The 24,541-nt window shown below is 48.9% G+C and overlaps 1 protein-coding gene across 5 annotated transcripts in view; it reads right to left on the bottom strand.

Annotated features, from left to right (window-relative positions):
- Window positions 1-13,674, bottom strand: part of slc8a3 (solute carrier family 8 member 3) — a 470,313-nt gene extending 456,639 nt beyond the window's left edge. For 2 of the 5 annotated variants that reach the window (XM_078233408.1, XM_078233411.1), the window contains exons 1-2: window positions 12,766-13,674; window positions 4,330-6,150 (exon numbers count right to left, since the gene is read on the bottom strand). In XM_078233408.1, the coding sequence (XP_078089534.1) occupies window positions 4,330-6,083 (1,754 nt within the window). In that variant the 5' untranslated portion in view covers window positions 6,084-6,150; window positions 12,766-13,674. Of the gene's footprint in view, window positions 1-4,329; window positions 6,151-10,665; window positions 10,720-12,765 lie in introns of those variants that run through there. The other 3 variants (XM_078233409.1, XM_078233412.1, XM_078233410.1) reach the window with 3 other exon arrangements.
- Window positions 13,675-24,541: the final 10,867 nt, after the last annotated feature.

Raw genomic sequence — 24,541 nt, 5'->3', positions numbered from 1 at the left:
ATACACCCTGCAGTGTAGGTACACCCACAGTGCTGTTAGAGAAGGAGATATTTCCAAGTCAGTATGGTGAGTGGCTTGCAGGGGAGCTTCCAGGTGATGGTGTTCCCATGAGTCAACTGCCCTTGTCCTTCTAAATGGTAACCGTTGTGAGTTTGAATGGTGTTGCCTAACGAGCCTTGCTGAGTTCTTGCAGTGCATCTTGTGGATGGTACACATTGCTGCCACTGTTCATGAGTGGTGGAGGGAGTGCATGTTGGTGGAAGAGGTGCCAATCAAGCAGGCTGTTTTGTGAGGGCGACATGGTGGCACAGTGGTTAGCACTGCTGCCTCACAGCGCCAGGGACCTGGGTTCGATTCCTGGCTTGGGTCACTGTCTGTGCGGAGTTTGCACATTCTCCCCGTGTCTGCTTGGGTTTCCTCCGGGTGCTCTGGTTTCCTCCCACAGTCTGAAAGACGTGCTGGTTAGGTGCACTGCCATGCTAAATTCTCCCTCAGTGTACCCGAACAGGCACCGGAGTGTGGCAACTAGGGGAATTTCACAGTAACTTCATTGCAGTGTTAATGTAAGCCTTACTTGTGATTAATAAATAAATTTTACTTCACTTTAACTTTACCTTACTTTGTCCTGGATGCAAGCTTTTTGAGCGTTGGAGTTGCACTCTCCCAAGCAAGGGGAGAATATGCTATCACACCCCTGACTTGTGCCTTGTAGATGGTGGACAGGTTTTGGGAGTCAGGGGGTGAGTTACTCACTGCAGGATCCCTAGTCTCTGACCTGCTCTTGGAGCCGCAAGTGGCTAGTCCAATTCAGTTTCTGGTCAACAGTAACCCCCAGGATACCAATAGTGGGGGAGGGGGATTCAGTGATGATGATGCCATTGAATGTCAAGGGGCGATGGTTAGATCCTCACTTGTTGGAGATGGTCACTGCCTGGCACTTGCGTGGCGTGAATGTTACTCGCCACTTGTCAGCGCAGGTCCGGATATTGTCCAGGTTTTGCTGCATTTGGACATGAATGACTTCAGTAACTGAGGCTTGGCAACACATTAGTCCCAGAGACACTTGCATTTGGGAAGGGGGGGAGACAAAGGTGGGAATTCTCATTCCTGAAATGTTGCCATTATGCCAGAAGGAGAGAAGTACCCTCCGGAGACATCGATCATTTTAGAAACCATTGTAACTATTAGACAATTACATGGGTAAAATGGGTATAGGGGAATATTGACCAAACTTGGGCAATTAGTGGTTTAAAAAAGGGGGCGGCATGGGCAAGTTGGGCCGAAGAGCCTGCTTCCATGCTGTAAACCTCTATGACTCTATGACACTATGACAAGTCAGTAAGGAAGGTCCATCATTAAGCAATACTTCTAAGGATTATAAACTTGTATGTTTGAGGATTGCAAAATTGTTTACATTCAAATCTCTGATTAGATGATTGAGACATCAGTATTCAAATAGAATCATAGAATTCCTGCAGTGTAGATGGTGTTCGGAGATGTCATTTAGCCCATCGAGTCTGAAACCAACTCTCTGACAGAGCATCTTACCCTATCCCCGTAACCCCAAACCTATTCCCCAAAACTAATCCCCTAACCTATTCATCTTTGGACACTAAGGAGCAATTTAGCAAGGCCAATCCACCTAACCTGCACAACTTTGGACTGTGGGAGGAAACCGGAGCACCCGGAGGAAACCCACGCAGACACGGAGAGAATGTGCAGACTCTGTACAGACAGTGACCCAATGTTGGAATCGAACCCGGGTCCCTGGCGCTCTGAGGCAGCAGTGCTACCCACTGTGCTACCGTGCCGCTGGATACTGGGGTTCCAGATTTGCTGGTCCTTTCGAAGGTACTTAACCCATGGCTTGGCACAGAGGTACCACCCAGAGGCACAGTCGGCAAGAATGTACAGGGCTCTATGCTTCCTTTGCCAGTTCAAAGATACGTTCAGGATTCCATGCAAACGCAAACCCATGAACAGAAAATCTTTCATGAATCTGCACAGTCATCTTAGTCATAATTGATTAAAGTTTATTTATTAACGTCACAGGCAGGCTTACATTAACACTGCAATGCAGTTACTGTGAAAATCCCCTTGTCGCCACACTCCGGCACCTGTTCGGGTACACTGAGGGAGAATTTAGCATGGCCAATGCACCTAGCCAGCACGTCTTTCAGACTGGAAAGAAACCGGAGCACCCAGAGGAATCACAGAATCCCTACAGTGCAGAAGGAGGCCATTTGGCCCATCGAGCCTGCATTGACAACAATCCTCCCCAGGCCCCGTTACCCCATGTATTTACCCTGCTAATCCTGACACTAAGGGGCAATTGAGCACGGCCAATCCACCTAACCAGCACGTCTTTGAAGTGTGGGAGGAAACCAGAGCACCCGGAGGAAACCCACGCAGACACGGGGAGAATGTGCAAACTCCACACAGACAGTAACTCAAGCCGGGAATCGAACCCGGGTCCCTGGCGCTGTGAGGCAGCAGTGCTAAACATTGTGCCACTGTACCTAATGACTGAAAGAAGCATTCCCGAGCATCAGAGAGGGGTGGGATTGTCAGAAAATTAGCCTTTCTTCAACTGACTGATTTAATGCTTTTGGTCTTACTATTTTTTATTCGCGTCGTTACTGCTTTGACCAGCTTTTGGTACATTGAAGTCAACCATTGACTGAAGCTACATAGCTACGTCCTGCTCGGTTGTAACTGAGTGAATTCCAACTAATTTAAATGGAGTTTCAAGTAATTTATGGCAATTATGGTAGCAGCAGGGAGGAACACAATAGGGTCAGGCTGCAAATGAGCTGCTGGTCACTGCAGGTACAGGTAATTAATGCTGGATTAATCTGACCACGGGTGCCTGAGTAAGTGATAAACTGGTTCTGTCCAATAGCAGCCTCCTTCATCCCGGCCGGCTAGGGCTGTAAGTTTGACATTTTGAACAAATTAAGTACTCAACAGTCACCTCTCCAACTGCACATCTACACAGACGTTGAAGGAAAATGGGGAAGTGCACTTTCGTCCCCAAGCAAGAACAACCAGCAGAAATTTGCCACGCCAACCTGGGGGTGAGGCCATTTTTGCGAGTGGAGGCTGCTTTGGGCAAATTAAGTTTCAAGTCAGGACGCAGATACTCGGACGCACAGCAACAACTAACCTGCACTTAAAATTCAAACCTTTAGTGCTATAAAGTCGCACCGATATGTGAGCAGAAATCATACAGGAACGCAAGGAACTTGTACGCGTCAAGCAAGTATGGGCAAGACCTTTTCCAGCTAATGTCACCATTGTACACGACTACATTACACTTCCAAATATGGTTTCTTTGCCTTTGAATCTGCTACCCGCCACTTTAGTTGTAAAGAACATCAAAGATACACAGAAGGAGTTGGCTTAAACACACACACAAATTACATCAGGAATATGATTATTTGCTGGAGACCCGATCCGTGTCTTAAAAGGGCAACTTGGTTGTCACAGAGTCATCAGCCGATTGCGGCACTTGATCCGATGGAGAGATTTGGCCACATGCAGTGCTTTAGTTAAAAAATGTTTCACTCCATTCTTAATGTCACAAAGCCAATGCTCAGAGTGGACCGGGCGAACCTGAATCCATTCCTCGCTTGCTCCAAAAACCAAAGTCAAAAGCCAATTGAATCCAATTCATGGTTCCCACAAGAGAGACAAATAAGATCCAAGCTGACACAGTGAGGCATCGCACCCCATCTTGGGCTTGATCCGACCCTCGGTCTTAACCTAAAAGGCCGAGAAGTGACGCAGCAAGAAATGTAACGGGAGCTGCACGTGGTCAAATTGGAAAAGTTGCCCTCAAACTCCGCCAGCCTAACAACGTTCAAGTGTTTGAGCAGCGGTTTACCCAAACCAGTGCCACGTGAATTTGTTGCCAACTTTGATTTCCTGCTAGCCAACAGTCATGAAACAATGTCTGCGTCTGCTCAGACCTAATTACGCCAACATTTACGCAATGTGTACACTTCCAGGTCTTGCATCAAAGAGCTACAAAGGCAATGATGGACTGAGGTATCAGTAACTCCCTGGGGGTGAAGCTGACACATCCAAGGACATAAATAAACCTTGCTGTCAGCTTTGTGACCGGACTAAACTACCAGGTCAAAATGAGGCTTCGAGAAATACACATTCCAAGTTTTTTTCCCCCAAATCGCACTGGTTGACTCCATTCAACAGCAACTTCCTGACTGACCGTTCCTGCAAATGTAGCCTTGTGAACAAAGTAAATCAGTTCTCCAACTGCACATTAACACAGACATTGAAGAAGAATGGGTTAAAAGTGCTACTTACAGAGTCTCGTCATTTTTAAATTCCAGCTCTCCATAAGTGTCCTCAAAGTCTTCTCCGCCCCCTTTGGCCGAACCCTCTATTGTCCTAAAGGGGACAATGACAGTCCCGCGAGCCCCCGATGTCCGTAGCACCTTCACCTCCATCACGCCAACACTCTCGCTCACGTGGGCCACGTCACTCTCAAAGGTGAAGATGCCAGCATGGTCATCGTCTAAAATAGTCACCGTGGCCACCAGGGGGGAAACAATCAGGGCCTTTGGGTAGGGCAGGTTATTGGGCTCCAGCGCCTCCTCCAGCTCCAGCACCCGGATGTTGCTGAGACGCACAAAGAAGTGTTCATCCTCCTCAAAGATGTCATCGTCGATGATGCCCAGCACGATCTCCTTTTGCGTTTCGCCCGACTTGAACACCACCGTCCCCTCGCTGAACTCGTAGTCCGCGCCGGCGTTGGCCGAGCCGTCCTCTGTCTTGTAGTCCACCACCACCGTCTTGGAGATGTCGCCGCCCCGGCGGACGACGGTCAGCGAGACGGCGCCGCAATTCTCCAGGCACTGGTAGGTGCAGGGATCAAAGTAGACGCGGGAGCAGAGGTCTTCGGGCGTCTCGGCCCTCACCTCGTGCATGCTGGTGCTCCGCTTGGCCTGCTCGGCCGCGTGCTTTTTCAGGATGTTGCCCGCCCCGGTCATCATGCGGGTGGCCTGGATCCGGTAGAAGGCCCGACTTTTCTGCTGGTGGGAAAGAGCGTAGTAGTTGGCCATTTCGACCAGCTGATCCAGCTCTTTCTCCGGATGCTTCTGCTTCAGGTCCTTAAGGATGCGAATCATCTCCTTGCGGGACTCGTCCACCTCTTTCCCCTCCAGGCCCACCAGCATCCCGTCGACAAAGTGCGAGTTGACCAGCTTGCCGTCCATCTCGATGCCCTTGGGCGGCTCACCTTCCGTCTCGATGACCAGCCCCCGGTTCTTGTTGGTGCGATACTTCTTGTGCATGTACTTGTAAAAGAGGAGTCTCCGGTCAGCGATCCAAGCCAGCAGGACACAAACTGGGAAGAACATGAAGGTGACCAGCCCTTCCCACACCTGCACGACGCCCGGCGAAAAGACAGCCAGGATCATGTACAGCCAGATGTAAGCAAAGATGCTCCAAGCAGCCGTGACAAAGAACACCCGGAGGTGCTTAATTTTCCTGGTTTCGCCATCGGGAATGGAGTAGACGCAGATGGCAATGATGATGAACATATTGAAGGCGGCGCTGCCCACGATGGTGCTGGGACCCAGGTCGCCAGCTTTGAACCCATGGCCACACACTTCAATGAGGGAGAGCATGATCTCGGGGGCGGACGACCCCAGCGCCATGAGGGTCAGGTTGGACACGGTGTCATTCCAGACGCGGACCACCGTGGTGCTGGTCTCCCCATTGGGCTTGTTGACGGTGACCTCCTTCTCTTGCGACGTGATCACCTCGATGGAGGCCATGAAGCGATCAGCAACAATGGAGACTCCCAGGAACATGTAGATCAGGGCCACAAAATAAACGATAACCCTGGCAATTTTATCCCCCAGGGACGGGTCTTCCGGGTACCAAATGGGCAACACGACTCCCGTCTTGCACTCGTAGGAGCCCACGCAGGAATTGTTTTGCTTCGGAGAATTTGTAGGTCCAGCTGTATCGGCACCCACACGGGGAGGATGCATGAGCAGCATGACTGCTACAAGGCCCAAATGCAGGCAACACGACACAACATGACACGCCATGCAAAACGCGTTCAGTCCCAATCTCCTCAAAGAATCAAGTCAACCTTCCGAGCCTCCACTGCAGGATCTGAAATAAATTCAAAAAACAAAATGCATAAATCTCTGACCAGACTCACAATCTTTGCACAATGCGCCGTGCTCCTGCAACAACTCTTAGTTCGCTGCCCAAGTCACGCAAACTCACAGATCCTCGCAAAGCAACCAACATGGTCATGGGGCGAAGGCAGGAAAATGGGGGTGAGGAGCATGATCAGCCATGATCGAATGGCGGAGCGGACTCGATGGGCCGAATGGCCTAATTCTGCCCCTGTATCTCATGATATAATGGATGTGAATGTTATAATGGATAGTCTGAGCTGTTTAAACAGAAGTCTAGGGGCGGAATTTTACCCACATGTCTGCCCGAGGTTCGTACGATCCCACCCGGGGCGCAACGGAGAATGCCGTTCTCCGAGCCTCGCCCGCCCCCCGGAATCGGGGCGGGCGTGCCGGTAAGATTCCGGCCTATGGGTTTGGTGCGGGATGGCATGTGCTGCACCGTAGAGTTGTGGGAGTGTGCTCCGAACCAGCATGACGATGTGGTTTCACTCATTGAGCCAAGCAGAGGCCAGGGAGCTCCTCGCAGGCCGAGAGGGGGACATGAGGTTAAAATTAGGCATTGACTCACCTCAAGCTTCATAGTCAACCCCGAGAAGTAACATTAGCAGAGGCCTGGGAGCAGATTGCTGATGCAATCTCAGCCCCGGAATAAAATACAGATCAGGAAGATAAAGAGAGAATAACTGTGGTGAGGCAATTTAAGATCTTTGCTCCTTCATCACAACAATCAAATCATGGAATCTACAGTGCAGAAGGAGGCCATTCGGCCCATCGAGCCTGCACCGACAACAGTCCCACCCAAGCCCTATCCCCATAAACCCATATATTTACCGTCCTAATCCCCCTGACACTAAGGAAGAACATGCAAACTCCACACAAACAGTGACCCAAGCCGGGAATCGAACCCGGGTCCCTGGCGCTGTGAGGCAGCAGTTGATCTTTTCTTTCTGTATTTAGCCCTCATCCTGAACCTGTTAGTCGCAAGAAACCTATTATCAATGGATATAATCCAGGAATCGTAGAATCCCTGCAGTGCAGAAGAAGGCCAGTCGATCCATCGAGCCTGCACCAACAACAATCCCACCCATGCCCTATTCCTGTAACCCCATATATTTACCCTGCTAGTCTCCCTGACACTAAGGGGTAATTTAGCATGGCCAATCCACCTAACCCACACATCTTTGGACTGTGGGAAGAAACTGGAGCACCCGGAGGAAACCCATGCAGACACGGGGAGAACATGCAAACTCCACACAGACAGTGACCCGTGGCCGGAATTGAACCCAGGTCCCTGACTCTGTGAGGCAGCAGTGCTAGCCATTGTGCCACCATGCCGTAATGAGGGAAAATCTAAATTTCTCAACACTCCCATATTAACAACATTAACATTGTTCCCACTCATCAAGTTTGAGAGGGTATAAACTTCGAGGGAGATGTTTGTCAAATCCTTTAGTTTAACGATGTTTGTCCCATCTCTGAAAGCATTCTTTCTGGTTGTATCACAGCTTGGAATGGCTCCTGCTCTGCCCAAGACCGCAAGGAGCTACAAAAGGTCGTGAATGTACCCCAATCCATCACTCAAACCAGCCTCCCATCCATTGACTCTGTTTACACTCCCGGATGCCTCGGCAAAGCAGCCAGCATAATTAAGGACCCCCACGCACCCCAGACATTCTCTCTTCCACCTTCTTCCATCAGGAAAAAGATACAAAATCTGAGGTCACGAACCAACTGACTCAAGAACAGCTTCTTCCCTGCTGCTGTCAGACTTTTGAATGGACCTACCTTGCATTAAGTTGATCTTTCTCTACACCCTAGCTATGACTGTAACACTACATTCTGCACCCTCACCTTTCCTTCTCTATGAACAGTATGCTTTGTCTGTATAGCGCGCAAGAAACAATACTTTTCACTGTATACGAATACATGTGACAATAAATCAAATCAAATCAAATTAAATCAGTAACAGTGACATCTTCGTGCACAGTGTTTGCTCCTTTAATAATGATTCGCTGTCTAATGCTGCACTTACATTACAATGCTGTTGGTGACAGCCCATTTCCCCACTAATGCTGTGATATGAATGAAGGGGGTCTACTGCATTGGGTGACACACAGGACCACCTCAAGTGACATCCAGAAACAGCTGCTCCTAAAACCATTTGATCTCTTCAGCATCTTTCCCTGGCTGTGGGCAGAATGGGAAGTCAATTCATCAAGTGGCAAGGCAGTGGTTACACAGCTGCCCGGTACCCACAGCTTTTTGGCCTGGAGGGAAGGGGCATCACAGGGCCAGAACCTCCATTGGAAGTGGGCACCAAAGGGCCAGAACCTCCATTGGAAGTGGGCATCACAGGGCCAGAACCTCCATTGAAAGTGAGTCTGCGTAAACAAGAGCGATGGCATTGAGTGCATGGGAAAAACCATCCTCTCTGAAAACCCCTCAAAGTCACACATCATCCAAACTTGGGCCAAACAATCACTGTTCCTTCAATTCCGCCTGCCCACCTTGCAGAGACAAGGCCCTAAGAAGGCACTGCTGACCATGGGTTTCCGTTGGATTATCCATGATAATGCTCGGCAAATGGAGAAATGCTTTTGCCGTTGTCTTCTTCAGTGTGGCTGATCAGGAACTCTCCCGCTCTTACCACCTGCTACCGGCATTTCGGAAGGATCTAGGGGCAAGCAATGCTCCACTTAGCGAATATTATCATGGATAATCCAACGGAAACCCATGGTCACCATTGCCCTCTTAGGGCCTGGTCCCTGCAGGGGGAGCAGACGGAATTGAAGGAACAGCGATTGTATGGCCCAAGTTTGGATGTGTGTGACTTTGAGGGGTTTTGAGAGAATGGTTTTCCCCATGCACCCAATGCCCTCACTCTTGTTTACGCAGACTCACTTTCAATAGAGGTTCTTGTCCTTTGATGCCTACTTCCAATGGTAGTTTTGGGCCTGTGATGCCCACTTCCAATGGAGGTTCTGGCCTTGTGATGCGCACCCCCACCCCCCACCCCCCCCCCCACCCTGCCTCCCCGCCGGGCCAGAATGCTGTGGGTCGGTCTGTACCAAGCAGCTGTGTAACCACTGCCTTGCCACTTGGGGCAACATGAGTTGACTTCCCATTCTGCCCATAAGTTACCAATGCACTTTCCACGGCCATAGGAACATATGAATTAGGAGCAGAAGTAGGCCGCTCAGTCCTTCCAGCCAGCTCTACGATCCAACAAAGGTCGTGGCTGATCTGACTGTAACCTCTGGCCTACCCCCGATAACTTTTCATCCCCTTGTTTATCAAGAAATTTTGAAACTTCCAAAGACTCTGCTTCCACTGGGCTTTGAGAAAGGGCGCTCCAAGACTCAGGCCCCTCTGAGAGAAACAAAATTCTCGTCTCTTTGGACGACCCCTTATTTTTAAACAGTGACCCGAGTTCTAGATTCTCCCACAAGGGGAAGCATCCTCTCCATAGCCACCCTGTCAATACCCCTCGGGGTCTTATATGTTTCAATCAAGTCACCTCTTAAATCTTCTATATACATGCCTAGCTTGTCCAATCTTTCCTGTTAGAATCCCTACAGTGCAGAAGGAGGCCATTCTGCCCATCGATTCTGCACCAGCTCTCTGACAGCGCATCTTACCCACACCCATCTTACAGTGGCACAGTGGTTAGCACTGCTGCCTCACAGCGCCAGGGACCTGGGTTCGATTCCGACCTCGGGTGACAGTCTGTGCAGAGTCTGTACATTCTCCCCGTCTCTGCGTGGGTTTCCTCCGGGTGCTCCAGTTTCCTCCCACAGTCCAAAGATGAGCAGGTTAGGTGGATTGGCTATGATAAATTGCCCCTTAGTGTCAGGGGGATTAGCAGGGTAAATATGTGGGGATACGGGGATTACCTGGGTGGGATTGTTGTCGGTGCAGACTCGTTGGGCTGAATGTCAGGATTCTATAATTCTATGAATTCTGTGCAGGGAGTTGGATGATATTTATAAAAGATATCAGAAGCAAATAGGATAACTTTATCTGGTGAGGTATATCAGCGAGAGAAGTTGCAGACAATAGCACTCACTCCCAGCACACAGGCCAAGCCCAAACACTGTATGATGCCCATGCACTCAACCAGGCATGAGAGCCATACAAATGGTAATTCCCAGCACCACTGTTTTAACTGTCTGTGGGAATGGATGATAAGGAAGACAAGTGTTAAACAGCACCTAGCCTGCAGATTAAGCAGAACTGAATGCACCAAAGAAAATTAACCAGCTGCCAGTCATTTATAGGTTAAGGTGATACATTGAAAATTAAGGTAAGAGGAGAACACAGAACCAACAGATTGTAAAAATAATGTTTAACAGCCAGGCTGATGAAGAGCAGAGCGCTGCCTCGGAAAAGCAGCCAGCATAATTAAGGACCCCACGCACCCCGGACATTCTCTCTTCCACCTTCTTCCGTCAGGAAAAAGATACAAAAGTCTGAGGTCACGTACCAACCGACTCAAGAACAGCTTCTTCCCTGCTGCCTGCAGACTTTTGAATGGACCTACTCTATATTAAGTTGATCTTTCTCTTTAGCCTAGCTATGACTGTAACACTACATTCTGCACTCTCTCCTTTCCTTCTCAATGAACGGTATGCTTTGTCTGTATAACGCAAGAAACAATACTTTTCACTGTATGCTAATACATGTGACAATAATAAATCAAGTCAAATCAAAAGATTAGATGTTTACAACGTGTGACTGTAAACACCAGCCTGGAGACCCAGCTCCACTGTCTGAATGCAAAGACACACACACACACACACATGGGGCGAGATCTTAGAGCCTCGTTCATCCCAAAACCATAAAATCCCACCCGAGGTCAACGGACCTTCCCATGCTTTGCTCCGATTCCCATGTCGGGCAGCACGGTAAAATTCTGACCATGGCCTGCGGGCAACTTTGGATTCAGACGGTCACGTACCGCATCGTGGTAAAGGGTGTCACTTTGTGAGGGGGAAGGGAGAGGGGGAAGAGCAAAGGGGGGAATCCTGGAGGACTCCTCTTCACGGTGGGTGATGGTGAGGGTAGAGAGGAATGTGGGATCTGCCAGGTTGAGGTAGGCAGGGGGTAAGGGGCAGGCAATGAAAGGGGGGTGGGGGGTGGGAGTTGCTGTTAAGTAACGCAGTAACACAAGGCAGCTCCTCGTTACTCTCTCCGCCTGTCACACGGAAGACCGGGGTTCAATTCCCCGACGGGGAGCCGTGAAGTTTGCCCGACCATAGGGTGTCTTTTTCGGGGCCACACAGTGGTTAGCACTGCTGCTTCACAGCGCCAGGGACCTGGGTTCGCTTCCCGGCTTGGGTCACTGTCTGTGTGGAGTTTGCATGTTCTCCCCGTGTCTGCGTGGGTTTCCTCCGGGTGCTCCGGTTTCCTCCCACAGTCCGAAAGACGTGCTGGTTAGAATCATAGAATCCCTACAGTACATAAGGAGGCCATTTGGCCCATCGAGTCTGCACTGACCACAATCCCAACCAGGCCCTATTCCCGTAACCCGACACATTTACCCTGCTAACCCCCCTGACACTGGGGTCAATTTAGTGTGTGTTGAATGTAGTGTTACAGTCATAGCTCGGGTGTCGAGAAAGATCAACCGGTTGATTGGTCAGACTAAATTGCCCCTTGAGGTCAGGAGATTAGTGGGATAATTACGTCGGGTTAGATTGATTGGCCATGCAAAATTGACCCGAGTGTCAGGGGGATTGGCAGGGTAAATGTGCGGGGTTACGGGAATGGGGCCCGGATGGGATTGTGGTCAGTGCGGGCCCGGTGGGCCGAATGGCCTCCTTCTGCACTGTAGGCATTCTTTGATTCCAAGTGGCCTAACATGTCGCTGTGCAGCCCAGGCTGGTGGAGTGGGAGACCAGGGCCCCCTCCCCAGAGCCCCCTCCCCAGAGCCACAGCATTGACTCGAAGCTGCCTGTAGGAGGGAGAGAAAGAGAGAGAGAGAGAGCTTGCCCTATTTAGGGAAGGCAGTGGCGCAGTGGCTAAATTTGACTGAAGTAAACAAGAACTCGGCTGAAGTGAAGGAACAGGACAGCTGCGATGGAGTGGTCCCGGAATGCAATCTGTGTGTGCATTAACTATCAAGCTCATTCCCCCACCTTCCACCCACCACAACATTGCAGTTTAAATGTATTTTTTAAAAAAGACATTGGAAATATTGTGCACAGCCCCTGCTGCGTTGCAAAGTACAACTGTTATTTTTTTAAATGATTGCAAACGAAGCATTATTTCCCCCAGCCTGGAAGAAATTGCATTTAGGGGGGATTGTGTGTATGGGGGGGGGGGTCGGGGGGGGTTGATTTTTTGACACAGTAACCAATCGAAAAAGCAAACGAATCAGAAAAACATATAAAATAAAGGCAAATGTGGGTGGGGGGAGGGTGTAGACTGAAATTGCATTGGAAAGTAGCAGAAATCCTGTCCATTTAAAGCGAGCTAGCTGATTCTTACAGTGCTGGAACACATCAAGCTCCGCTGGCCCTGTTACATAATCGACAATGTCCCTTTAAATAAAATCCTATATATATATAAACAGATGTATTACCTGCTGTTCCCCTTCCCCTGCTGTTTCCCCTTCTCCACTCTCTCTCACACTCACACACGTACAGAACTCAATGACTGAATTCCAAACACTCCACATTGTATCCTGCTGCTTTCCTTGGGAATAAAGTCACTCGAGAGATTGTGGGTTTGGTACCAACTTGCCTGGCTCCTCAGAAACGGGAAGACTGTGCAGCTGTCGATGTGGATGTGATGCCGAGTGCTGCTGGCGAGAGAGCACCATCCAGGTGCTGCTAAAGGCTCCTGCCTGCCTGCTTAGGGGGCTTGACGGTGTTGGCGGATGGTGATGATGGTGTCGGCTGACTTGTCCAAAAAAAACCCACCCCACTGCGGTGACAGTGTGTGTGTGTGTGTGTGAGAGAGAGGAAGAGAGAGAGACTGACAGTATATGTGTGTGAGAGTGTGTGAAAGAGATTGTGTGTGAGAGTGAGAGAGACTGAGTGTGTGAGAGAGACTGACAGTATGTGAGAGACTGAGAGTGTGTATGTGTGTGAGAGAGGGAGAGAGAGTGATTGCGTGAGAGAGAGAGAGAGAGACAGTGTGTGTGTGTGAGGGAGAGAGAGAGATTGAGAGTGTGAGAGAGATTGAGTGTGTGAGAGACTGAGTGTGTATGTGAGAGTGTGAAAAAGACTGAGAGACTGTGAGAGACTATGTGTGTGTGAGAGACTGAGAAAGTGTATGTGTGAGAGAGAGAATGAGTGTGTGAGAGAGAGAGACTGTGTGTGAGAGAGACTGTATGTGTGTGTGTGAGAGACTGTGTGAGAGAGACTGAGACTGTGTGAGAGAGACAGTGTGTGACAGAGATTGAGAGACTGTGTGTGAGACTATGTGTGTCTGTGTGTGAGAGACTATGTGTGTGTGAGAGAGACTGAGAATGTATGTGACAGTGTGAGGGAGTGTGACAGTTTGAGACTAAGTGTGATTGCGTGTCTGTGTGTGAGTGCCTGTGTGAGAGTGAGAGACTGTGTGTGAGAGAGAGAAAGTGTGTCTGTGAGAATGAGGCTGTGTGAGAGAGTGAGAACAAGTGTGTTTGAGATTAAGAGACTGAGTGTGTGTGAGTATGTATATGAGAGAGAGAGACTGATTCTGTGAGAGAGAGTGAGTGTGAGAGGGAGAGAGACTGAGAGTGTGTGTACGTTTGAGAGTGAGAGAGTGTGATTGTGGTAGGTGGGAGGGAGGGAGGGGGGGAGGTGCAGGAAGAGAGAGAACGGCTCAAACCCACCTGTCACCCCCAGAGAGGGACTTCCCTATATAATCTGACACTGTTCAGGCAGCTGGGTGAGCTCAGCAGAGCTGGTCTACACCAAACCTATGCTGCCTGCTTTGAATGTCAGCCTACAGATCAGCTGGACAGCAATACAGCCCGTTTCCAATGGCCAGCCCAGGCACCCCCCGGGGGGGAGGGAGGGCACTGCCTCCCTGTCAAGATCATTTGGCATCTCAGAGTGCTGACTGACCCTGGCTGGGGGGGGGGGGGGGGGGGGAGATTAGATCAGGCATGTGCTGATTGAGGGGCCATACCCGGGTTATCAGGGACTCCATTCATTCAGATCCGTGGACCTCACATTCCCCAGGAACAGCAGAGGAAATCCAGACTGATCCTGGGTCCCCCCCTCCCACAAATAAAACCTACCATTGCTGATGATATTGCTACATCTGTGTGTGTGTGTGAGTGAGAGTGAGTGTTATATAAGACGCTGACATCTGCTGGCGTTATGCAGACTCGGTTCCTGTGCTTACCTCCAGTTTCGCTGGGCTATCCGCTTATCCCGGCTGGAAGCTACATTCCCCGGGTTAGTGAGGCTCCTCGGTACCCGCAACCGCTCAAATCCTCCATCCTCCTGCAGATATGATGGAGAGGGAGGACAGATTTGCCACAGAGAGAGAGAGAGACCCAAACCACAGCGTTGGCCCAGCACACAGCTCCCCTTCTTGGAGCTTCTAAGGCAGGAGTGGGTAAGGAAATCGACACACAGTAAAATATGCCAAGCTGACAGCTTTTATAAATGATGCCCTGCTCCCAATTCCAGCGACTTGCAAACCTCCTGATTCTCTGTTTCCAGTGAAGTCAGCTAACTCCCCAGCACAGCTAGAAGAAAGATAACCTCAGCTTAAAAACACACACACACACACACACACAGCTCCTTCCAACATTGGGGTTGCATTCAGATCAGGTCTCCCCGACTGTCTGCAGTCTACTCGCCAGCTCCTAATTTATCAGGAATTAGACTTCACCAGCACTGCCTCACAGCAACAATGCAGGGAGAGGAAAAAACAAGTCAACCAAACCTCAGCTCCCCCCCCCCCCCCCCTCTTAATCGAGATGGCTTAGTTGATTGACTGAGCTGTTCTGAACTCCCCCCCCCCCACCCCCCCGAGTGGGTAGCTCTGCTTTCGAATCTAGATTAATAGGAATCAGTAGTTTTCTGTTAAGAATAGGGAATGATGTGGAGATGCCGGCGTTGGACTGGGGTGAACACAGTAAGAAGGGAATGCCAGTCCTGGCAATTTACAAGAATTGTGGGGAGGGAGCATCGATTAGATCCGCGATGTCATTGAGCCAGAAGCATTTTGAGATCGTGAACGATCCCGACTCACAGCTTTGCATACAACCCCTGCAGTGCAGGAGGAGGCCATTCGGCCCATCGCATCTGCACCGACTCTCTCCGACAGTGCATCTTACCCTGGCCCTATCCCCATAACCCCGCATATTTATCCCGCTAATTCCTCTAACCTACACATTTTGGGACACTAAGGGGCAACTTAGCATGGCCGATCCACCTAACCTGCACATCTTTGGACACTAAGGGACAATTTAGCATGGCCAATCCACCCAACTGCACATCTTTGGACACTAAGGGGCAATTTGGCATGGCCAATCCACCTAACCTGCACATCTTTGCACTATGGGAGGACACCGGAGCACCCAGAGGAAACCCACACAGATGTGGGGAGAACATGCAGACTTTGCACAGACAGTGACCTGAGGTTGGAATTGAACCCGGGTCCCTGACACTGAGACATCAGTGCTAACCACTGTGCCACCATGCCACTTTGAAACTTAGGGACACAATCTGGAAATCAGCCCCTAGTTATGCTCGTTCTGCCACGCTCAAATTTCCTCCCCAGCCAAACACAAAGTTCACAAATTAGTAAAACATAAAACTGGGGGGGAGGGGGCGGCGGGGGAGCCGGGGGGGGGGGGGGGGGGGGTGGGTGGGCAGGGGTGGTGGAGGTGAGGGAGATGAGGCAGGGAAGGCATGTTCCAGAGGAATTGGAGAACATGGAGTCTGTGTTGTGCTGTGTAACCTGTCCTGACTGAGCTGCCAGATATGGAATAGATGCAAATCCAAAGATGCAACATTGCAGCAACATCTCATAGAAACAAAGACAATAGGAGCATGGGGAGGCCATTTGGCCCTTTGAACCTGTTCTGCTATTCATAAGAACTCAAGAACTAGGAGCAGGAGTAGGCCATTTGGCCCCTCGAGCCTGCTCCGCCATTCAATAAAATCATGGCTGATCTTTTCGTGGACTCAGCTCCACTTACCTGCCCGCTCACCATAACCCTTAATTCCTTTACTGCTCAAAAATCTATCTATCCTTGCCTTAAAAACATTCAATGAGGTAGCCTCAACTGCTTCACTGGGCAGGGAATTCCACTGATTCACAACCCTTTGGGTGAAGAAGTTCTTCCTCATCTCAGTCCTAAATCTATTCCCCCTTATTTTGAGGCCATGTCCCCTAGTTCTAGTTTCACCCGCCATTGGAGACAACCTCCCTGCTTCTATCTTATCTATTCCCTTCATAATCTTATATGTTTCTATAAGATCTCCCCTCATTCCTCTGAATTCCAATGGGTATAGTCCAGTCTACTCAGTCTCTCCTCATGAGCCAACCCTCTCAACAATTCATTATGATCATGGCTGATCATCTCAATAGCCTGATCCCACCTTGCCACCCTCCCATATCCTTTTTCAGCCACAGGGGCAAAGTTAGCGCTGTAACTAACAGTGCAGCAACTTTGAGGCATGTAATTTGACGGGATAGCAAGGCAGCAGTTAAGGTTTTGGATGCCAGTTCGGATGGTTAATGAACCATGACTTCCCATCTTTCACTCATTCACAGGATATGAGCCAGCGTTTACTGACCATCTCTAGTTGTCCTCGAGAAGGTGATGGAGACCCGCTTGAACCACTGCAGTCCCTGTGATACATGCCCACCCACAGTTAGGGTGGGAATTTTAGGAATTTGACCCAGCGACAGCGGAATATTTCCGCATGAGGAAGGATTTCAACTTGGAGGGAGGGGAACTTTCCAAGTGATGATGCTCCCATGCACCGGTTGCCCTCATTCTTCTAGGAGGCAGAGGTTACCTGCTTGAAAGGAGCTCTCATATTCTGCACAGTGGCACAGTAGTTAGCACTGCTGCCTCACAGCGCCAAGGACCCGGCACTGTGAGGCAGACAAGAATATTTTTTTTATTCATTCATGGGACATGGGCGTCGCTGGCTCGCCAGCAGTTATTGCCCATCCTTAGTTGCCCTTGAATTAAGTGGCTCGCTGGGCCATTTCAGAGGGCAGTTGAGAGTCAACCACATTGCTGCGGCTCTGGAGTTACATGTAGGCCAGACCAGGTAAGGACGGCAGATTTCCTTCCCTAAAGCGCATTAGTGAACCAGATGGGGTTTTCCAACAATCGACAATGGTTTCATGGTCATCAGTAGATTCTTAATTCTAGATATTTTTTATTGAATTCAAATTCCAACATCTGCCATGACGAGATTCAAACCACGGTCCTCAGAACATTAGCTGAGTTTCTGGGACGGTACCGTGGCACAGTGGTTAGCGCTGCTTCCTCACAGCGCCAGGGACCCGGGATTGATTCCCAGCTTGGGTCACAGTCTGTGCGGAGTCTGCATGTTCTCCCCGTGTCTGCGTGGGTTTCCTCCAGATGCTCCGGTTTCCTCCCACAGTCCGAAAGACGTGCTGGTTAGGTGCATTGGCCATGCTAAATTCTCGCTCGGTGTCCCCGAACAGGCGCCAGAGTGTGGTGACGAGGGGATTTTCACAGTAACTTCACTGCAGTGTTAATGTAAGTCTACTTGTGACACTAATAAATAAACTTTAAAACTTTTACATCTTGGCAAATTGCCGCAGTGCATCTTGTAGATGATACATCTGGCTGCCACTGTGCGCCTGTGATTGCTGAGAATCTGATGTCGACAGAGTGCCGGTCATCAGGGAGATGACTGGGGCTGAGAATTAAGATTGCATTGGCAGGGCGGTCAGTTCAGGCCAAGTGTCCTCTCTGGCGGGCAGTATCAACCCATGTTTTGGTTCTGGCTTTCCAACAGAAAGTCACAGTGCCATCTGAACATGGCAAGCATAACAGCCTCAATGCAGGCAGTAATAGCCCTGCTTCAAGGGCACACAGACATCCACAAGTCCAAAGATGTGTGGGTTAGATGGATTGGCCATGCTAAATTGCCCCTTAGTGTCCCAAGATGTGTAAATTGGATGGCTTAGGTGGTCTGAATGGTGGCACATTAGCTCTGCTGCCTCACAGCTCCAGGGAACTGGGTTCAATTCCGGACTCGGATGACTGTGTGGAGTTTGCATGTTCTCCTCGTGTCTGCGTGGGTTTCCTCCAGGTGCTCCGGTTTCCTCCCACAGTCCAAAGATGTGCAGGTTAGGCGGATTGGCCATGCTAAATTGACCCTTAGTGTCATGGAGATTAGTAGGGTAAATATGTGGATAAGACCTGGGTGGGATTGTGGTCGTGTGGGCTCGATGGGCCGAATGGCCTCTTCTGCACTGTAGGAATTCTATGATTCCATGATTCTAGCCATGGTAAATGTGTGGCGTTACAGGGATAGGGCCTGGGTAAGATACTCTGTCAGAGAGTTGGTGCAGACTCGATGGGCCAAATGGCCTCTTCTGCACTGTATGGATTCTATGATTCTAAGGACCAACCACAGGCTCACAAGTCAGCAGCCTTCCACAGCAATCCATCCCGCTATTTCCAAGAAAAGGATTGGTTGGCTGGTTGTTCGAGGCACAGTGCCAGGTGGTGTTATGAGGGAGAGGTGGGAGTGTGCGCCACTTCCTCTCTCCGCTTCTTTATTGGGAAGAGGGGGGCAATTCCCGGCTGGAATATTGTGACCATCACCATCGTGTCCCACTTGTTCAATGACTGCCTTTCCTTTCTGAATTACAGCAGCTGCAAAATTAAAGAAAAAGACTGAATGAGATTAAATACTTAATTAAATCAGCCAATATTTGCCAAAGTAGTAACATTTACTGAAGCCTACGTAAAAGGTTTATTACTGCAAAGAGCTGTTCGCGTTTCGGAACAGAGTTTAACATTGGTGTAAAGCAGATTGTAAATTCAAATGCATTTCTTGCGGTCTGTTTTTTTTTGATGTTCCATAAGAATTTGAGGGCGGCACAGCAGCACAGCGGTTAGCACTGCTGCCTCACAGCTCCAGGGACCCGGGTTCGATTCCCGGCTTGGGTCACTGTCTGTGCCGAGTCTGCATGTTCTCCCCGTGTCTGCCTGGGTTTCCTCCGGTTTCCTCCCACAGTCCAAAAGACATGCTGGTTAGGTGCACCGGCCATGCTAAATTCTCCCTCAATGTACCCGAACAGACTCCGGAATGTGGCAACTAGAGGATTTTCACAGTAACTTTGTTGCAGTGTTAATGTAAGCCTACGTGTGACACTAATAAAAAAAAAAATTGTTGCACTCTCGAAGTAGTGTTTAACTTGCTGCAGACAACATTTGTCATTATTTGCAAAAAAAACATTGCTTCAAGTTTTAGTTTAGGGTTTGAATGACTAGAAACAATCGCCTTGGTTTAGGGTAAAATTTCTGGAATTGGGAGTCCTTGTTTAGGGCTGGATATTTCTATTTGGATCATTAAATATTCCAAGGATTAAATTGAGATGAGCATATTTCACAGTTGCTATATTGAAGGCAAGATCTCATTGTGGTTTATAAGCTGCTAATGGGGATTGATTGACAGGTGTGTCGCCACTGTGCCTTTAAGAAGTGTATTTTTAAAATCATGTTCTCTGCAGTTTGTAAACAACATGTTTTTTTTCATTATGGGTCCAAGCTTTCTGAGCTAATGTCCTTTTATTGCTGCTGGAGTCATATAATAGGCTTTTTGTTTATTTTTAATTTGACCTAATGCACTGTCCTGCAGTTTATGGCCCTTTTGAATTGTTGGGGGAAGAATGATTGACAGGTCAGGTGGGACGGTTATTTTTCTCACAGGAGAACTCCAGACTGAAAAGCAGTATTTCTATGTCTCTCCCTGGTATTGGAAACTTAGCTCTTGGCTAGCTAGTAACTAGAGGCAAGGAGTGCCTCTGTCTCTTGAAGTGGTTTACTGGCTAAAAGCTAGAATCCAGCAGTGGCTCTATCTCTACGTTGAGGTGTTCTGGGAGCTACAGGACAGAGTTTCAATTCTCCATCCAAAGGGCTAAATCACAGCAGGTGTTGCAAAGCTGCAAGATCCAGCATCAGGTGAGCAGACTTACTTTCTGTGTTCAGCCTGCAGGGGGGCTTGTGGTGGAACAGTATTTGTAGCTGTTAAGGTTTATACAAGATCACAATTGTTTTTTTTCTTGTTTGCAATTGGTAAAAGTTATTGTTAGTTTTCTTTCCATGTGTTATTCTCAAATAAACTTTGTTTGATAAAAGCTCCCTCGTGGGTCATCTGAATCATACCTAGAGTGATCCGGGTACCGAACTCACCGTGCTAAAATTCAAAGTGCAAAACTTATGATCTAGACTGACTCCATAAAACACCTCTGAGTTTCTGACCTGGGATAATAAGACAGGTTAGTCATAGACAGGATACTTCCTCTTGCGGGGCAATCTAGAACGAGAGGACAGCATTTCAGGATAAGGGATCACAGGTTTAAAACAGGGATAAGGAGAAACAAGAACTAGAGGACACAGCCTCAAAATACGGGGGAGTCAATTTAGAACAGAGTTGAGGAGGAACTTCTTCTCCCAGAGGGTAGTGAATCTTTGGAATTCTCTGCCCAATGAAGCAGTAGAGGCTACCTCGTTAAATGTGTTTAAGTCACAGATAGATAGATTTTTAACCATTAAGGGAATTAAGGGTTATGGGGAGCGGGCGGGTAAGTGGAACTGAACCCACTATCAGATCAGCCATGATCTTATTGAATGGCGGAGCAGGCTTGAGGGGCTAGATGGCCTACTCCTGCTCCTATTTCTTATGTTCTTATGTTCTATTGCCGGAATTTTGCAGCCATTCACGCCCCATTGCCACTGCAAGTGAGGATGGAGAATTTGGCGCTCAGCCAAACATTTGTTCCCTGCAGCGGGACCGGAAAATCCTGCTGGCATGAATGGCTGGAAAATTCCGACTTACTTCCCTCAAAGGGTGGTGAATCTGTGGAATTCACTACCCCAGAGCATAGTGGATGCCAGGATATTAAGTAAGTTTGAGGAGGAGATAGACAGATTTTTAATGAGTAACTGGTTGAAGGGTTGTGGAGAACAGTCAGGAAAGTGGAGCTGAGATGGAGACAAGATGAGCCATGATTGTATTGAATGGCGGAGCAGGTTCGAGGGGCTGAATGGCCTACTCCTGCTCCTAGTTCTAATATTCTTATAACCAGGTTCACAGGGTCTGATGTTGAGAAGCCCTCTCTCATTCATCATTGCAGTGGTCAGTTCATCCATGCCAGAAACCAAGTGTTCAATGCACATTTCTCCAGCCCCGGTACGTTGTTCACTGAAGACACATTGGCCATCCTTGGTTTTATCAGGGAACCCGTACAAGGATACAGGCCAGAATCCTGCCACCATTCACGCCAGTGGGATTTTCCCATCCCGGTGGATGGAGGTTTGGTTGGCCGCCAAATTCTCCGGCTTCGCTGCAGCGGGAGCGTGGCGTGAACGGCCAATAAGATCATGCCCAGGATTCTACTTTGTCTTATTGGGTGTGTTTGGCAGTGGGAGCCATCACCCAGGGAAAGGGCCATAGGCTCGTAGGATAGCCTTAAAGTGACAGGTCAACTTGGGAATGAGAAAATCTACTGGGTGGGCTGTTGTAACTTCAGATCAGCAAAGTGCCATGAGTTATTTTCTAATGCACTGACCTGTAAACTGATTTCCTTTGCCATCTCTTTTCTCTTTCCACAGCCTCTTTCAAGTTATCACCTGCTTAGTTGAGCATCTGATGTGAACCACCTGGCAGCACTAACATTCAATCACTCCTTTCCCAGGCCTCACTCATCAATAGCTCTATGAGAAGATGTTAATACACCAGGCGCATGTGCCTTCATCCTATTTCTCAGGGAAATCAATCACCCAAAGCCCAACAAGAAAGGATCCTCACTAGTATGGCAGTTAACACAAAACCAAATCCAAATATCATCTTGTGGAATTATAATTGTCAACATGTTGGGGTAGTAAGAGGTGGGGTGGGTCCATTTCGGGACGAAGAAGTGGAGGCGATGGCTTAGTGGTATTATCGCTAGTCTATCAATCCAGAAACTCAGCTCATGTTCTGGGGACCCGGGTTCGAATCCCGCCATGGCAGATGGTGGAATTTGAATTCAATAAAAGAAATCTGGAATTTAGAATCTACTGATGACCATGAATCGATTGCCGATTGTCAGAAAAACCCATCTGGTTCACTAATGTCCCTTTAGGGAAGGAAATCATAGAATCCCTACAGTGCAGAAGGAGGCCATTCGGCCCCAAGTCTGCACCAGGTCCTAATCCCATAGCCCCACATATCTACCCTGCCAACCCCCTGACACTAGGGTCAATTTAGCATAGCCAATCAACCCAACCTGCACATCTTTGGACTGTGGGAGGAAACCAGAGCACCTGGAGGAAACCCACACAGACACGGGGAAATCTGCCACCCTTACTCGGTCTGGCTTACATGTGACTCCAGAGCCACAGCAATGTGGTTGACTCTCAACTGCCCTCCAATGGCAACCAGGGATGGGCAATAAATGCTGATCCAGCCAGCGACGGCCATGTTCCACAAATGAATAAAAGAAAAATCTATGCTCAATGGCAAAGCGGAGGGTTCGGATTCTTAATCGGTATTTTGTTTGAGGTTTACTTAACAAAATATTGATAAAAGTATTGCATGGGGTGAAAATTAATAGACTGGATGTACTGGAAAGTCTGCTTACTGGAGCAGAGAATATTGAGGGGCGACCTGATGAGGTGTTCAAGATTATGAGGGACATGGACAGAGTGGATATGGAGCAGCTGTTCCCCTTAGCTGAAGGTTCAGTTACGAGGGGACATAATTTCAAGGTGAGGGGCAGGAGGTTAGGGAAGGTGTGAGGAAAACCATTTTTACCCAGAGGGTGGTGACAGTCTGGAATATGCTTCCTGAGGAGGGTGGTGGAGGCGGGTTGCCTCAAATCCTTTAAAAAGTATCTGGATGAGCACTTGGCACATCATTATCCCATGGGTGGGATTGTGGTCGGTGCAGACTCGATGGGCCAAATGGCCTCTTTCTGCACTGTAGGGTTTCTATGATTTCTATGATAACATTCAGGGTTATGGGCCAAGTGCTGGCAGATGGGATTAGGTGGGAATTCAAGTGTTTCTAATGTGTCGGTGGGGACTTGATGGGCCGAAGGGCCTCTTCTGCGCTGTTTGATTCTATAGAGTGGATCAGTTGCCTGGTCCATTTGGCTCACAACACAGGTTGCAAAAGGGAACCAGGGTGAAGATACCGTAACGTTGTCTACAATATTCCAATCTTCCCTGGATATGAAAGAGGGGCCAGAGGATTGGATAGCAGCAAATACACCCTTATTGAAGAAAGAGGGCAGGACGATCCTAGTAATTAGAGATTAGTCAAGTTAACATCAGTCATGTGTAAGATTTTAGAAAGTATAATCATGGAAAAAAAGTCAACTGGCTTTTGAAGTTTGCACGTTCTCCCCGTGTCTGCGTGGGTTTCCTCCGGGTGCTCCGGTTTCCTCCCACACTCCAAAGATGTGCGGGTTAGGTTGCTTGGCCATGCTAAAATTGCCCCTTAGCGGTTTAAGGGTGTTTTAGCGGTTTGGATCAGGAATTGGCGAGCTGTGAGAAGACAGAGGGTGGTGGTTGATGGGAAATGTTCGTCCTGGAGTTCAGTTACTAGTGGTGTACCGCAAGGATCTGTTTTGGGATGCGTAGATTAGAGGGATTGGCGGGTAAAATGTGTAGGGATATGGGGGTCGGGCCTGGGTGGGATTGTGGTCGGTGCAGACTCAGTGGGCCGAATGGCCTCTTTCTGTACTGTAGGGATTCTATGATTCTATGGAGTGGTTTAAGTTGATTAAGGAGAGCCAGCGCAGATTTAAATTTAAAGTTTTTAAAATTTATTCATTTGTCACAAGTAGGCTAACATTAACACTGCAATGAAGTTACTGTGAAAATCCCCTAGTCCAGTGCCTGTTCGGGTATACTGAGGGAGAATGTAGCATGTTCAATGCACCTAACCAGCACGTCTTTTGGACTGTGGGAGAAAACCGGAGCACCCGGAGGAAACCCACACAGACACGGGGAGGACGTGCTGACTCAGCACAGACAGTGATCCAAGCCAGGAATTGAACCCGGGTCCCTGGCGCTGTAAGGCAGCAGTGCTAACCACTGTGCCACCGTGCCGCACACCAGATTTGTGTTGAAGGTTGTAGCTGTAGTGTAAACATGATGGTATAATCACTGTATACATGTTTGATACTGATTGGGTAAC

This window comes from Mustelus asterias, chromosome 18 (genome assembly GCF_964213995.1).
Source record: "Mustelus asterias chromosome 18, sMusAst1.hap1.1, whole genome shotgun sequence".
Lineage (NCBI taxonomy): Eukaryota > Metazoa > Chordata > Chondrichthyes > Carcharhiniformes > Triakidae > Mustelus > Mustelus asterias.
Note: the sequence above shows the minus strand (reverse complement) of the source record. Positions and strands in the feature narration are given on the sequence as shown.